The following is a 14,877-nucleotide window of genomic DNA, read 5'->3' as shown; positions in this document are numbered from 1 at the left end:
TTCTATAATCGAAACAATGTATAACTCCAGCTCTGAGATCCCAGGCTCACTGAAAGCAGGTTTCTGGGGTTTTGTTTAGCTTCTGTATTTGTTACAATGTTTCAAACTGCAGTCTCAGAGGCCGGCAAGGCAGGCGGGGAACGTTGGTTTCCTCCATCACTGAAGCAAGCAAGCCTCATGTTAGTTTCAAGCTGCCTGGCTGCCGGCCGCCATCTTGGCTGGCAGTTAATTTGCACATCGCCCTGATTAGCCAGTGGGAAGGGTAGCAGTCATATGCTAATTACCGTGTTTCTCTTTTATTAGATAGGATGCATACTGTTCATTTGCCGCTTTCATATCTTCCTCATGAAATTAGATTTGCAAGTACCCGGCACACAGCCCTCATTGTTCTAGAAAAAGAATGATACTACTAGAGTCTTTATTAGTTTCACTAAGCCCAGGTGTCTGTGGTTTGACAATAGTCTTTAAGTTAAAATAATTTCCAAAATATATAGAGTAGAATCCCATTTTTGTAAGATATATATCTCCATGAAAAATTATCTGGAAGGATATACAGTGGGGCCTTGACTTACGAGTTTAATTCATTCCGTGACGGAGCTCATAAATTACTCGTATGTCAGATCAAGAAGTGAACGAGGGAGACACGTGATGCTGGGCTGATGTTGTGGCGTTCACTGTGACGTTTGCTGCGCCAACTAGCGGTGGGGTATCTGAAGCTGGCTCGTAACCCGAATTTTAGCTCGCAACTCAAAGCAAAAAATTGGCTGAGAGACGGCTCGTATCTCGAAAAACTCGTTAGTCGGGACACTTGTAAGTCAAGGCCCCACTGTACATGAAAATGGTAGTGTTTTGGGGGGTGGTTAAATTTGAGGCAATTTAAGTTTTTAATGTCTTCTGTTTTTTTTCTACAATAAACATGTATTCATTGCATAATTTTTTAGAAGATAATTTTCATGAGGGACTTTGCCCTGCTCAGGTGAGGTGTAACTGGCTTTCACTCCTTCCGTTTCGGCCCCGTGCCTGTCTTGGGTCCCCAGGCCACCGGGAGGCTGGCTCACAGCCACAGTCGGCACGAGGACACTTCACCATTGTGTTTTGGACAGAATGGCCTGCCCCATGTAAGGGCCTGGATGGCATCCATGAGCAGGTCGGAGCACCTGCTACCTCAGGAAGCTGCCCACTGTGAGGCCATCAGCTCAGAACCCAAGCCTCCAGCTCCTTGATGCAGAACTGCTCCTGCCGGGCCAGCACCTCATTGTTGAAGGTCGCACAGGGGTGGCTTCCTCCGTGATACAAGTCTCCATCCAGCCACAGCCCAAACTGGCCACTAGAGAGAAGAGGGAAGTCGTGGCATGGCTCTCTCCTGGGTGTTGAGACCTTTCAGGCCCACACCACGACGGCTTGTATTTCAAAGTCCCTTCAACCGATTTATCCTGAATTGTTGGGAGACTCCACACATTATTCCCCACAGGTTTTAGAGTATTTTTTTTTTTTTTTTACAGTTCAGTGGTTTTAATAAATATATACAGTGGTGCAACGCTCACCACAGTTTTAGAACATTTGGAATGTATTTAAGATGGCAAGGTTTGTTTTCTGTTTTCGCTTTTTGTTGCTGTTGGTAATCCTCACCCAAGGATATTTTTTCCATTGATTTTTAGAGAGAGTAGAAAGGAGAGGGAGAGATATAGAGAGATAAACATTGACGTGAGAAAGACATTCATTGTTTGCCTTTTGCCTCCTGCACATGCCCTGGAGTGTGGAGAATCGAGCCTGCCCTTGACCTGAATCACACTCAGGACCCCTGTGGGTCGACGCTCCAACCACTGAGCTAAACCAGCTAGGGCAAGATAGCAAGGTTTAACCAAAGGAGTGAATCTCAGAGGTGTGGACTCTGAGCCCAAAACACTTCAGAGAGCATCCACGTTAACTCCTTCACCTGACAGCAGACCTAGGCTGGAGCTGGGAAGCGAGTTACTGCAAGTCAGAAAAAGCTGGTGGGTTCTGTGTCCAGCTGCCTCTGAAGGCTGTTCAGGCAGCTGGGAGAGCAGCTGCCTGGTCCTGATCAGTGTTGTCATCTTTGTCCTCAGGATAGGATTAATTCTGCCTCAATTTGCAGGTCATACCAGGGGCAAGACTAACCTTTTCTTCCTAACCCACTCCACTTCCCACCCCCAACACACACATATACACACCCTTAGGCAGGGTTCCTGGGAAGACTCCAGTGAGTTACATTCCCTAGGATCACGGTGCAGACAGGTAAATTTGAGGCTAGCCTCATCCAACCACGTGGAATGCTCTTCCCAAAGTGACATAAATTCGGACTAAGCGGTCACCGACTGCAAACACTCAGAGGGAGCGTCCATGCCATCCTTTTTCTTCAATGTTGTCTTAGAGCAGTGGTTCTCAACCTTCCTAATGCCTCGACCCTTTAATACAGTGCCTCATGTTGTGGTGACCCCCAATTTCATTGTTACAAATTGAACATAAAGCATAGTGACTAATCACAAAAACCATATGTAATTATATATGTGTTATCCGATGGTCTTAGGCAACCCCTGTGAAAGGGTCGTTCGACCCCCAAAGGGATCGCGACCCACAGGTTGAGAACCGCTGTCTTAGAGGGAAGTTGGGCTGCGGAAGGGAGAGGCCTGAAAGTGAACCACCAGCCTCCTCATTTTATGAGACAACCTAGCTCAGCCTTTCTGGATAGAAGGGACCAGAACACAGACCACCCTGAGACTCAGGGAGGACTGAGACACCCACCTGCCACTGCCCATCATCAGTGAATCCAAGTCTCCTTTCACAAAGAAAGAGTTGCTTCCTGTCCACTTAAAGACCTGGCATGACAGGAAAAGGTTCGTTACTGCCCTGCAGTTCAGCTCCACACCACTGGGTGGCAGTATTGTAAAGGGAATGGGACATCCAGGCCCCAACTAAGCCCAGGAAGTATTCTAGGCTCCTGGCTCTTGAAATTTTTTGCCATTCTCTCTGGAGTTCACCTCCTCTTGCTCTCCAGTCTGAATCTCACAGCCCCTCTGTTCTAGTAATAAAACAGAACCTCTGAGGCTTACTGCTTCCAAAGCTGGAGAGAGGAGGGGAAAAGCCCACAGGAGGTAGAGTCGGGAGTCGGGCCCTAATTCTACTATTAACTAACTGTCCCCTCATCTCTCACTGGAGGTAGCACCAAGCCCGCCCATCCCCCAGGGCTGCCTCACACCAGCTCCTCAGGAAGTCTTGCAGGCCCACCCCAGACACCCCCTGACTACCAGCATTTCTGTCCTATCCATCTCTACTCATTCTTGCCCACACATCCACGCCAAGTCACTCCTTGCTGGATCGCAGCTTCCACTGTCTCCTGCCCACAGCCCATCTCTACACTGCACTCTGAGTGACCGACTCAGAATCGAATCAGATATTATCATTCCTCTGCCTAAAGCCCTCCAATGGCTTCCCAGTGCAATGGGAACAAAATCCAACTCCTCACTGTAGCTGGAAGCCAAGCCGGCTCGGACCCCTGATTTTCTCTCTGATCTTTTCCCTTCCTTTCTGACTGCACTTCAGCTACACCGGCCTTTCTGGCCCTGGGACACCCAAAGCTATTCCTGCTTCAGGACCTTCACGCCTTCTGGTCCCTATGCCCAGATGGTCTTCCTGCAGATCCTCAAATGGCTCACTTCTCATCCTTCATCTCAAATGTCATCCCAGAAACATTTCCTGGACCACCCTATCTAAAGTAGCCCTTCCTCCCAGACCCTTTTTCCTTTCTCACTGAGGTGCCCTGTTCATGTGTCATTGCTTGCCCCCTAACATATAAGCTCTGTGAGAGCTGTCTTGATTCCTGGCAGTATTCCTAAGACATGGTATAGATGTGTTTTCTAGTTTGTTTGTTTTTATTGATTTTTTTTGAGAGAGAGAAACATGGATTTGTTGTTCTACTTATTTATGCATTCATTGGTTGCGTCTTGTATGTGCCCTGAATGGAGATTGAAACTGCAACCTTGGCATATCAGGACAATGCTCTAACCAACTGAGCTACCCAGCCAGAGCAGTATAGATGTTTGTTGAACAAATAAATTACTCAAGAGTTAATTCAGTTAATACAAAGATTTTTAAAAGGGCTGCAAAAGCATAGTATATTATTGCCCATAATTAGTTGTAAAAAAAAAAAAAAAAAAAGCGATGAACCAAAGAGTTTTTAGAAAAAAAAAAAAAAGATTAAAAATAAATAAATGGACTAATAAAAGATAAGCCTGGTCTCAGAAGAGATGAGACAATATTAACAAGTGACCACGAGAAGACAGAACCATTCAAGTCCTCTTCTACTTTCATCAAGGAACATGGCCTTTGAACTTGAAGGAGTAAGGTAAACATTGCTACAGAAGAAATTAAGAGCATCTTCATGATGCTGCTTGGAGTAGTGATCAAGGAACTGCTGGGAATTCATGAAGAACGTAAGTCCCAAAAGATCAAAGACAGGCACAAATTAACCAATTTTTGAAAAGTAAGACTTCATAACGATAGGCTAGGAAGACAGATAGCAAGCCCCTGAGAAAATTACTCATTTGTTTTTTTAGCATTTAGCAGCAGGTACTGTTTTAGGGAATGGGTAGAATGGTGACCATAACAGACAAAAATGCCTACTTCATGGGACTTCCATTCTAGTTGGAGGAGGCAAATCCATAAGTAAAATAAATAGTGTGTTAGGTGGTGACAAATGCTAAGTAGAAAAAGGTAGAAAAGGGCTAACAGGTTTCCCGGGGGTAGAGTATTATAAATTTAAATCAGGTGACCAGGGAAGGCCTCTCTGAGATGGTGACATTTGAGAACTGAAGAAGGTGAGAACTAAGCCTTGTGGAGACCCAATGGAGGGCGCTATAGGCAGATCATGTGCAAAGGACCTGAGGTAATAGCAGGCCAGCGTGTTTAATGACCAGCTCAGAGGTCAGTGTGGCTAGAACATAATGAGGTAAAGGAAAAGTAGCAAGAAACAACAACAACCTAGCTGGTATGGCTCAGTGGTTGAGTGTCAATCCATGAACCAAAGGTCACTGGTTTGATTCCCAGTCAGGGCACATACCCAAGTGCAGGCTCAATCCCCAGTAGGGGGTATGCAGGAGGCAGCCAATCGGTGATGTTTCTCTCTCATTGATGTTTCTATCTTTCTCTCTCTCTAAAAATCAATAAAAACATTTAAAAAGAAAGAACAGTGAGAGGTCAGAAGCTGTAGGGACTTGTAAGTTATTTTAAAGACTTTGGCTTTTCTCGGAGTGAGAAAGGAAGCCATTGGCAGCGTGGAGTCCGTGACATGCTCTGACTTAGCTTTTAAAGGGATCATTTCATCTACTGTGATGATTGAAGGTAGAAGCAGTAGGAAGTTAGAGCAAGAACACAGGCAAATAATGATGGTGGCTTGAACCATGATGACTGCAAAGGGCATGGTGAAAAGTGGTGGATTCTGGATATAGATAGAAAGAGAAGGCAGGACAGTCAAATTTCGTTGACAGCTCAGATGTGAGGTGTAGAAGAGATGTTAAGAAGGACTCCAAAATTTTTGGTCTCAGCAGCGGGAAAGATGGAGGTGCCAATTAACTTTGTTGGGGAAGATGGCAGGAGGTGCTGTTTTATGGGGGAAAGTCAGCTTTGGACATGTGAGATCTGAAATGCCATGTTTGAGATTTGTGGAGCTACTGGATAGTGTTTGGATGTATGTGAGTTTGGAGTCCAGGGGAAGAGGCCATGAGCACATGGACGGCACAGAAAACTGTAAGAATGGATAGGACCTTGAAGAAAAAGAGGGTAATCAGAGAAGAGCGGAGAACCCAAAACTGAGCTCTAGGACTTGTGACATTAAAAGGTTGGGGAAGATGAGGAGGAACAAAGAATTCTGCCAAGGAGTTGTCAGTTCAGTAAGAGGAAAATTCTAGAATTCTAGTATATGAACCCCGGAAGGCAGGCGGCGATGACTAGTCTCCAGTGTGGCTTCACTATGGACAACTGACCCCTTTCCTCTTTCCTGATGAGATTACCAAGCAATGCAATAGATAAGGTGCATTCGCCTATAGCAAGGCAGTCCCTAGCTCCTCGTGACTTCCTCATCATACAACCAGATGTTTGTGCTGCTGGATGTGTCTGTAGGTGTCTTGGTCTGTGCACTGGAGAGGAGGTACCTAATCGCAAACCAAAGTATCCAGCACTACTTCTCCCTCCATCTTGTATTTCCACTCCCTTCAACTTCCTTTTCCCTCTCTCCTCTCGAACAGCTTGGCCAAACCCCTCACGGATGAACCCTCCCTCCACTCTGCACGCTCTCCTTTGCCTGAACCTGAAGAGCTGAATGTTGCTGGAGGGAAGCACATGCCAAAGCACCTGGCTTGCTTTAAAATTCAGTCTCAACCCTCCCATCAGCATTGCCTGGCTGTCCTTCCGTGTCTCTAGTTTTCTCTCATGGGCTTCCCTTTCCACCCTCGTGATCACTAGTTGATACTTTCTCTCCCCTCAACCTTCACACCACCTCCTCCATCCTTGCTCGCAGCGCCCCCAGATCTACCTGCACTTCGACTAAACTTGTCTTTCCAGCCTGTATCTGGTGAGCAACAAACCTCTTCCTCTCAGAGCCAGTAAGTGGTTGCCAAGGACCTACTGAGTATTTAAACAAACACACACAACGATGGGAAAGGCCAAGGCGGGTGTTCTGCCTGCCACTGCCCTCCTGCCTTCCCTCTGTGGGAAGATTGGAGGACACCAGGCACCCCAGCACAGGGGATGGAGCTGGGGGCCACTGGGACCCTGGGATCTTTGTCCTGCCATAGACCCCCTCCCATCCCCTCCCAAAGGGTGGGAGCATCACCTTCAGCCGTGGGGAGAAGGAGAAGAGGAATGTCTCGCCAGTACCATAGAAGCCTTTGCTGAGTCGAAAAGCTGAGGAGGAGAAGGCCCCAAATATCTGGAAAGCAGAAGAACTTGCATTTTGCAGCTGGAAGGAAACAGAGGATCCTCTGGAAACCCCATTTCCAAGCTTGGTGATATAGGCTCATCCTGGAGGGGCAGTTGCGGGGCCTGGGGCAGTGCTGGAGGGTGGAGAGGCCCCCCAGGGCCCATCTACACACATCCTTTCCTTAACACTCCCCAGCCCGGCTCACCTGCCCATCCTGGTCCTTCAGCACCAGCAGCACGGGCCCGCTGTGGCCCTCCATCTGCCTGTACAGGCTCCGCAGACTGAAGCCGTCCCTTGCCGTGCAGAAGGCCAGACTCCAAGAATATCCAGTGACTCTCGGGGGGAGGTGGAGGCTGAGCTGGGGACAGGTCCAGAGGTCAGTGGGGGGGGGGGGGGGGAATCCACATCCTCCCAGTCTCCTTTTACTATCCCCAGGGGTGGCCCCACTCACACAAACAAGGTACTTTATAGTTTACAGAGTGGTTTCCTGTTTCCAGGGGACTTTCACACCTGTTAGGAGTAGCCCTCAGAGAGGGACTATTTTACAGATGAAGCTAGGGGCGGTGGTCAGCTTGTCTAAAGCCCACACGGGCAGCAAGTGGCAGAGTCAGGATTTGAACCCAGGTCAGGTCTCTCTCTGCTTGGTCACCCTGGCCTCTAGTGGCTGGAGAATAGATGAGGTGCTGAATCCCTCCTCCTAATCCCCCTCCCCTCATCCTCTCATTCCTACCCTAAGTTTGGCTTCAGTTCCCAAGGGCTGGTTCTACTTAAACATTAGCTTATTTCAAATCTCCTTCACTTCTTGGCCCAGTGAAGACGGTGACTGGTATTACTGGATTGTTTGACAAGTGGGAAAGGAAAGCCCAGAGGAGAAATGATTTGCCAGGGTGACACAGTGAGCGGGGTTCAGAGCAGGAGTGATCCCAGGTGTCCTTGGACCTGGCTGGGAGTAGGACAGGCGGGTAGGACTCTCGGTCTCAGGGCTGAAATCCTTGCACCATAAACCAGGCCGAACCTGCCTAATCTCTGAGGCTCCCAGAACCTGGCTGGCTTCTGCCAAGTGGGGCTCCACGGGATCTTCAGGAGCTGGGGCTGGAGCTGGGGCTGCCTCCTCCTCCTCTTCCTCTTCCCCCTCCTCACCCTCCTCTCCAGACAGAGTGTCCTCCACCTGGCTGGGCTGTGAAGACACAAAGAGGCCTGGTGAGTCAAGGGACAGAAGATACCAGCTCCCACATCTCCCAGGCCTGAGAGCCTCAGCCACCCCTGCCCAGGCCCCTGCCAGCCCAGCCAGAGGAGGCTGGGAAGTGTCCATCACAGACAAGACTCAGTCCCACCAGCCAGCTTCCTCCCTGGTACCTGCTAGCTAAAGTCTGGAATCACACACGCCCATCAGATGTGGCCCTGGGCCCTGTGGTTTGTCTGCCTGTGTGCTCTGGACCCAGGGTGGGTGCCAGATTTTCAGTTCTCAGCTCGGGGGCAGGAGAGAAGGGCAGGTGACAGCCCAGCCCTGGGTGCTGTGTGAAATTGTACATGAAATCATCTATAATAATAAAAGTATAATATGCTAATTAGACCAGACGTCCTTCCAGATGTCCTTCCGGATGACCTTCTGGACAAAGCCAGGGCTGCAAGGGAAGCCTGGGTCCCAGTGCCAGAGGGAAGCAGGTGCCAGCAGCCGGGGGAAGGAAGGCCTACTCTTGGCATGAAATTTTGTTCATCGGGCTTCTAGTGATCATAATAATAATAACTAGAGTGGCTGACATTGATCAGCACACACTTGTCCAGGCCCTTGTGAAGTGCTAGCTGTGCACGATCTCTCCGAATTTCCCCAAGAATCCTAAGAATGTGCTGCTTATTCCATTTTACAACGGAAGACAATGAGACCCCCGTCAGCCAGTGAAACAATCATGTCATAGGTGAGGCGTGTGCAATTTCGTGTAAAATGTGCAATTGTCCATGTGAATGTGTGTGTTCCCTTAAAATAGAGTTGTGCAGGCAAATCAGTGTGAGAAGGTGTTGAGTGTAACTTTGTGTTTACCTGTCAATGTATTTGTGAGTGTGAGTTGGGATTGTATAAATACGGGGTGTCCCCCCAAAATGTATACACACTTCAAATGATTATAAAGTTGGTGTTTATTAACATACAGTTCATTTTCAAAATTCAAAAGAATCTACAGAAATGAATAATTTTTTTTGTCAATGCCTGTTTTCAAACTGATGACTGTTCTGGTCCAGGCATTGCTGGTAACTCGAAGTAATGGAATTGCAAACATCAAGAATCATTTCGGCCTGGCAGGCATGGCTCAGTGGTTGAGCATCAACCTATGAACCAGGAGGTCATGGTTTGATTCCCAGTCAGGGCACATGCCAGGGTTGCAGGCTCGCTCCCCAGTGAGGGGTGCACAGGAGGTAGCCGATCAATGATTCTCTCTCATCATTGATGTTTCTGTCTCTCTACCTCCCCCTTCCTCACTCTGAAATCAATAAAAACATATTTTCAAAAAAGAAGAAAAGGGTTAATATGCTTGAAAACATTTTTAAAAAGAGTCATTTTGTTTAGTATTTGTGTACCCTCAATTTGTAGATTGTTGTTGGTTTTGAACCATAAACTTTATCTTTTATGGATCCCCATTAAAAACAAGTCTAGTTGCCGAGACCGGTTTGGCTCAGTGGATAGAGCGTCGGCCTGCGGACTGAAGGGTCCCGGGTTCGATTCCGGTCAAGGGCATGTACCTGGGTTGCGGGCATATCCCCAGTGGGAGATGTGCAGGAGGCAGCTGATCGATGTTTCTCTCTCATCGATGTTTCTAACTCTCTATCTCTCTCCCTTCCTCTCTGTAAAAACTCAATAGAATATATTTAAAAAAAAAAAAGTCTAGTGGCATTTTAGGATAAATTTTCTTTGTTCAAAGCTTAGTCTGGCTTCACCCATTATTTCAAATCAGATAAACCTGGAAAGGAGTGAAAATTCAGTGAATTATGAGCTGTTAAAGTGTGCATACATTTTTGGGGGATACCCTATATATATGTGAGCAGGGGGCATGTATGTTATTACATTCATTCATTCACTCACTCGAGCTTCCACTCTGTTTCAGACATTGCTTTCCTATTCTCCACATTCAGGCCTAAGGAGGGGGTCCTAGCTGTGTGGGGCTTCTGGACAGAGCTCCGTCTGGCACCCCCTCGAGGGAGGAAGAAACGGAACAGCAGTCTATGCTCCTTGGGGGTCTCAGGACCATGGGTCTGGGAGCGAAGGCCCTGGGCTCCTGAGTTCCTGCTCTGAACTCCAGGCCAGCTGGAGAGGGACTTGGAAGAGGAACAAATTATTGCCTGCCTGCATTCATCCCTAGCTCAGGCCCCACCCTGCCCGAGAGCTTACCTTCCCCCACCTTTCCTGACCTAACACCCAGCCCAAGCTGGACCCCTTACCAGACGAGTGTAACGCCAGCGAAGTCCTTTCATTCTCCTGTCTGAATCCAGCCGCCAGCAGTGAGCGAGCGAGGCCTCGGTCCTGCCGGGAGGAAGCGCCCCTGGGCGAGGCTGACAGATGAGAGGTAGAAGTCTGGGGCACACCTGGCTTGCTCTATGCTCACCCAGCTGCCCTTTGCTCACTCTCGCTTGTCACTCCCAGCCTGAGTTGTCACTGGGTGTGTCTGTGAGGTCAGCTACACTCGACATTCACGGCCTCACTTGCATGTTAGTTATGAACACACGTTAGCCACAAACAGTAAATTCTAGGAGTGATTCCCTTCTGCCTCCTTGCCCTCCTAGCCGTCTGGCCCTGGAAGTTTGGACAGGTCCCTTGCACCCCCGGGCCTCGCTTTCCCCACATACAACATGTTGGACCAGATCATCTCAGTGACCCTCGCAATACGGACAGCCTGAGATACAGTTTCCTCTTCAAGCCAACGAGTGCAATATAACAGAGAAGGGCTGCCCAAGGCCAAAAATCGGATTTAAAAAAACAGAAGCAGCCCGACTGGTGTGGCTCAGTGGTTGAGCATCAACCCATGAACCAGGAGGCCAGTCGGCAGCACATGCCCTGGTGCTGGGCTCCGTCCCAAGTAGGGGCCTGCAGGAGGCAGCCAATCACTGTTTCTTTCTCATGTTTCGATCTCTCTATTCCTCTCCCTTCCTTTCATTCTAAAAATAAAAAAGATCAATAAAACCATAGTTTTCAAAAAAAAACACACCTTCATTTTTCTAATTAAAAAAGTAGTACACGTGTATTTTTGTAGAAAATTTGAGGAATCTAGACATGAATAAAGAAAAATATAAAAATATTCACACTTCCATCTCTCAGAGATAAACTCTCAACACTTAGGGGTATTTTTTCTGGTTTTTAATATTTGTTTCATAAACCTATGTATATACATATTTATAAATAGATCATACCCAGGCATAATTTTATAAAGTGCTTTTTCCACGTAACAAATGAGAATTTCCCAAGAACATTCAGTACCCTTTGAACATGTGCTGCTGCTTATGATTTCATCATAGGATGTACATAATTTTTTCCTCAAATTTGTTTGCTTCTAATTTTCTGTGATTAAAAGGAAAACTATAATGAACTTCCTTATTCATAAATCTGATTATGTCCTTTATGATAAATTTCCAAAGTTGAATGCTGGATCAAAAGGTATTAGACACATAGTTCTTGACAAATGTTTCCAAAAAAGTTTCCTAATGTTTAAAGTTGACCCATGTCCAGGTACCTTTAGGGAATCTCAAGGCAATATCTTACACACTCAAACTAGGATAAGGAAACTGCCCCTCAGAAAGTGGAAGGGACTTACCACAGCCACATGATAGCATAATATGGACGTTAAGAGCACAGGCTTTGGAGGCAGAGAGTTCAAATCCTGGTTTTGCTACTTACTTGCTATGTGTCTGTGGGCAAGTAACTTAACATCTCTGTGCTTCTGTCTCCTCATCTGTAAAATATCTACCTCATAGGGCTGTTGTAAGAGTCAATGAAGGCCCTGACCGGTTTGGCTCAGTGGATAGAGCATCAGCCTGCGGACTGAAGGGTCCCAGGTTCGATTCCGGTCAGGGGCATGTACCTTGGCTGCGGGCACACCCCCATTAGGAGGAGGCAGCCGATCGATGTTTCTCTCTCATTGATGTTTCTAACTCTCTATCCCTCTCCCTCCTTTCTGTAAAAAATCAATAAAATTTATTAAAAAAAAAAAAAGAGTCAATGAAGGTAATACCTCGAGAACTGGGATGCAAAGCCAGGCCTCCATCCTCTGGCTTCAACTTAGTGAGTTAACCCGCAGTGCCCAGTGTTTGGTGAGCACAGGATAAATGATAGTGCTTCTGCTACCTTGCCTTCCCCCCCCATTACCGCCCCCCCCCCACACACACACACACTGCTTCTTTGAGAGATCCAGGGCTCAAATTCCTGACAAGTGACAAGTGGCCACTCAGTCTCCACTTGGCACCTCTGGGACAGATAGTCACTCGTAGGGCCAGGAGCTTGTGGGGAAAGGCAGGAGCCATGGCAATGTACTCACCCTGCTGAGTTAAACTTCTGGTGACTTCCTCCAACCAGTGCAGCCCAGTGGTTTCCTTAGGGCATCTCCCAGACCTTCCAGAGAGGGGGCCACTTCCAGAGCCGACCCTGCCCACCTAGCGGTCTGAATGCCGCAGCTTTAGCTCTGCACCCTGGTGTCCCCGCAGGTGGCTGGCACCTCTGTCCTGGCGCGGCTCCAGGTCCTCTTTGGCTCTTATACTTGTCCTGAGGGTGGTAGGCCCTGGCACTGTGCCTGCTCCAGTTCCAGCTGGGGAGGCCTGGCAATGATTATCATCTATCAGAAACTCAAGTCCCACAAACACACACCAACAAGACCTGGCACCCGCTGGCCTCTGGCTCTGCCTCCGCCAGCCCAAGGGGTGGGGACACTGAACTCCTTGGCTCTAAGACAGAACCTCTCATCTCAGCTACCAGGTGCCACCTGGTGCCTAACACCTGCTACCCAGGCCCTTTTCTCATGGGGCATAAATGCTACAGGAAAGGGTTATGCTGTGGGGTTCTCCCTCAGGTACTCTGTGCTGCAGGGGAAGCCTGGGGCTGCCCTTCCTGGTTCCCCACCCTTAGATGGGTGATGATTCTTTCCTCATTGGCTTGTCATGACATGAGGTGACAGCATGCCCAGGAAGCCCAGTGTTTGGCACACAGCAGGGACTCCATCAGTGGAGGATTACTTCTCTGTCCCCAGCTCACAGTGGGGCTTCAGTGAATGCTGCACTGTTGAATCACAGAACCTCAAAGTTGGAAGGGGTCTGGGCCAGTCCCAGAGCAATCGGCCTCCACCGAGGGCTGGCTCCCCTGGAAAACATCCCACCAAGTGCCCCCCCCCCCGCCCCCAGCCTCTGTTGGGCAGGTGAGCCCATTATTTCACTCACTCCATCCTCACACTCCTGCTGGGCTTTGTGGAGGGCACCTGGGTCCCTAGATACTGTGCCCATGGCCAGGTGTGCTGGGGCAGTGCCCCTCCAAGTAGGGTGGGGTGGCAGAAGGACCTCTATTATGGGGGAAACAGGCACGTGAAGGGCCCTGTTGTCACCTCAAACATGGCTGTTGCAATACATGTTTAAACTGTAAATGGTTCAGGGGTCATACACCTGGCCCTCCCTTTTCTCCGGGACCCTCTCCCCACCTTCATTCTCCCAGGCTCCACACCTGAACCATGGGGCACTTTGAGAAGCCAGAGATATTTGCTTTGCTGTTCCATTCTTTGTCCTCACGTCCAGGAAAACCCAGCCTGTGGCCTCTCGGGAACACCAATTCCCATGCTTCCCTGATGGGTCCCAGCTCTGCCTTGTAACTTACTTGCTTTTTTCTTAGCCAGACACACGCCACCTCTTTCGGAATGGCAATAGCAAGGAAACAATCGAAACGTCCAATAAAAGGGGGGACGGTTAAATGACCCATGGAACATCCACTCCGCGGATTATTTCTAAGAATTAAAATCGATGTTTGCGAAGAGTTTAGGAAGGCGCGGGGAAGTGCTCCTCCTGCCCCGTAAGGTGTAAAGCAGCAGGGTATAAAATTGTATGTGCAGTATGGTTTCAGCTGCTCTGCAAAACAAGCCTGCAACGTTCAAGAACATGACTGGAATCCCTTTAGAATATCCCTGGTGTTTGCTGGGCTGACTGGCTTCACTTTGAACCTCAAATGGGTGCCTAAATGGCCTGTCATACACCCTCTCTCATCCTGGGAAGTCTGGTTTATTGTTCTCCTCAAAGACTCTCACTCTTGTCTCCTCACTGCATTCTTTCCTGAGAAAATAGAAGCCGTCATCAGTCACTCCCTCACCTTCCAGACAGCTTGACCTACATCTCACCCATCTCCACTGTCCTCCTTCCAGGGCAGTGGATGAGGGTCCCTCTTCCTTCCAAAAGCTAGACCCCATCACTGGGTCTGTCTCCCCTTCTCCTGCCCTCACTTCTCTCTCTGCTCATCCATCTCTCGCCTGCCCCTCCCTCTCATCGCAACAGTACCCTCCACAACTGCCTGTTTTGATTCTCCTCACCCTCCTCTTTGACCCATTCTAAAACTAGGATTCTTTTTTTATTTTTAATTAAAACATTTTCAATTACAGTTGACATTCGATATTATATTACCTTCAGGAGTACAGTATAGTGGTTAGACAATTACATAACTTACTAGAGGCCTAGTGTATGAACTTCGTGTACGGGTGGGGGTCCCTAGGCCTGGCTGGGGCCATCTCGCCCAGTCCTGATCGGGCCGGGCTGGCCGGGGCCTGCCAGACGGGGGAGGGGCCCGGGGAGGGGAGGTTGGCTGTGGGAATGCACTGACCACCAGGGGGCAGCTCCTGCATTGAGCGTCTGCCCCCTGGTGGTCAGTGCATGTCATAGCGACTGGTTGACCGGTTATTCCAGTCGTTTCGGTCGTTCGGTAGTAACAGCCACTTAGA

The 14,877-nt window shown here is 48.6% G+C and overlaps 1 protein-coding gene across 6 annotated transcripts; it reads right to left on the bottom strand.

Moving 5' to 3' along the window:
• Positions 1 to 425: 425 nt before the first annotated feature.
• TLDC2 (TBC/LysM-associated domain containing 2) lies at positions 426 to 12,816 on the bottom strand. Of its 6 annotated transcripts, none has more exons than XM_059706084.1 (7): positions 12,451 to 12,816; positions 10,364 to 10,474; positions 7,977 to 8,111; positions 7,140 to 7,292; positions 6,848 to 6,973; positions 2,764 to 2,837; positions 426 to 1,327 (listed from the first exon to the last, which is right to left on the bottom strand). In XM_059706084.1, the coding sequence occupies exons 2-7, from the start codon at positions 10,394 to 10,396 to the stop codon at positions 1,192 to 1,194; spliced, it is 657 nt and encodes a 218-aa protein (XP_059562067.1). In that variant the 5' UTR covers positions 10,397 to 10,474; positions 12,451 to 12,816; the 3' UTR covers positions 426 to 1,191. The 6 variants fall into 6 exon arrangements, with proteins under 6 accessions (XP_059562067.1, XP_059562066.1, XP_059562064.1 ...); XM_059706083.1 differs by having other exon boundaries at positions 7,950 to 8,111; positions 10,364 to 10,445; positions 12,451 to 12,791; XM_059706081.1 differs by having other exon boundaries at positions 7,950 to 8,111; positions 12,451 to 12,790.
• Positions 12,817 to 14,877: the final 2,061 nt, after the last annotated feature.

This window comes from Myotis daubentonii, chromosome 8, assembly GCF_963259705.1.
Source record: "Myotis daubentonii chromosome 8, mMyoDau2.1, whole genome shotgun sequence".
Lineage (NCBI taxonomy): Eukaryota > Metazoa > Chordata > Mammalia > Chiroptera > Vespertilionidae > Myotis > Myotis daubentonii.
Note: the sequence above shows the minus strand (reverse complement) of the source record. Positions and strands in the feature narration are given on the sequence as shown.

Excerpts from the sequence above, each read along its gene's own strand:
- TLDC2 (XM_059706083.1), bottom strand. The coding sequence starts at position 10,396 with ATGAAAGGACTTCGCTGGCGTTACACTCGTCTG. Across the intron at positions 7,293-7,949 it reads GAGCCTCAGAGATTAGGCAG|CTCAGCCTCCACCTCCCCCC; the intron begins GTTCGGCCTGGT and ends ACCTGTCCCCAG. Across the intron at positions 1,328-2,763 it reads CTGATGATGGGCAGTGGCAG|TGGCCAGTTTGGGCTGTGGC; the intron begins GTGGGTGTCTCA and ends TCTTCTCTCTAG.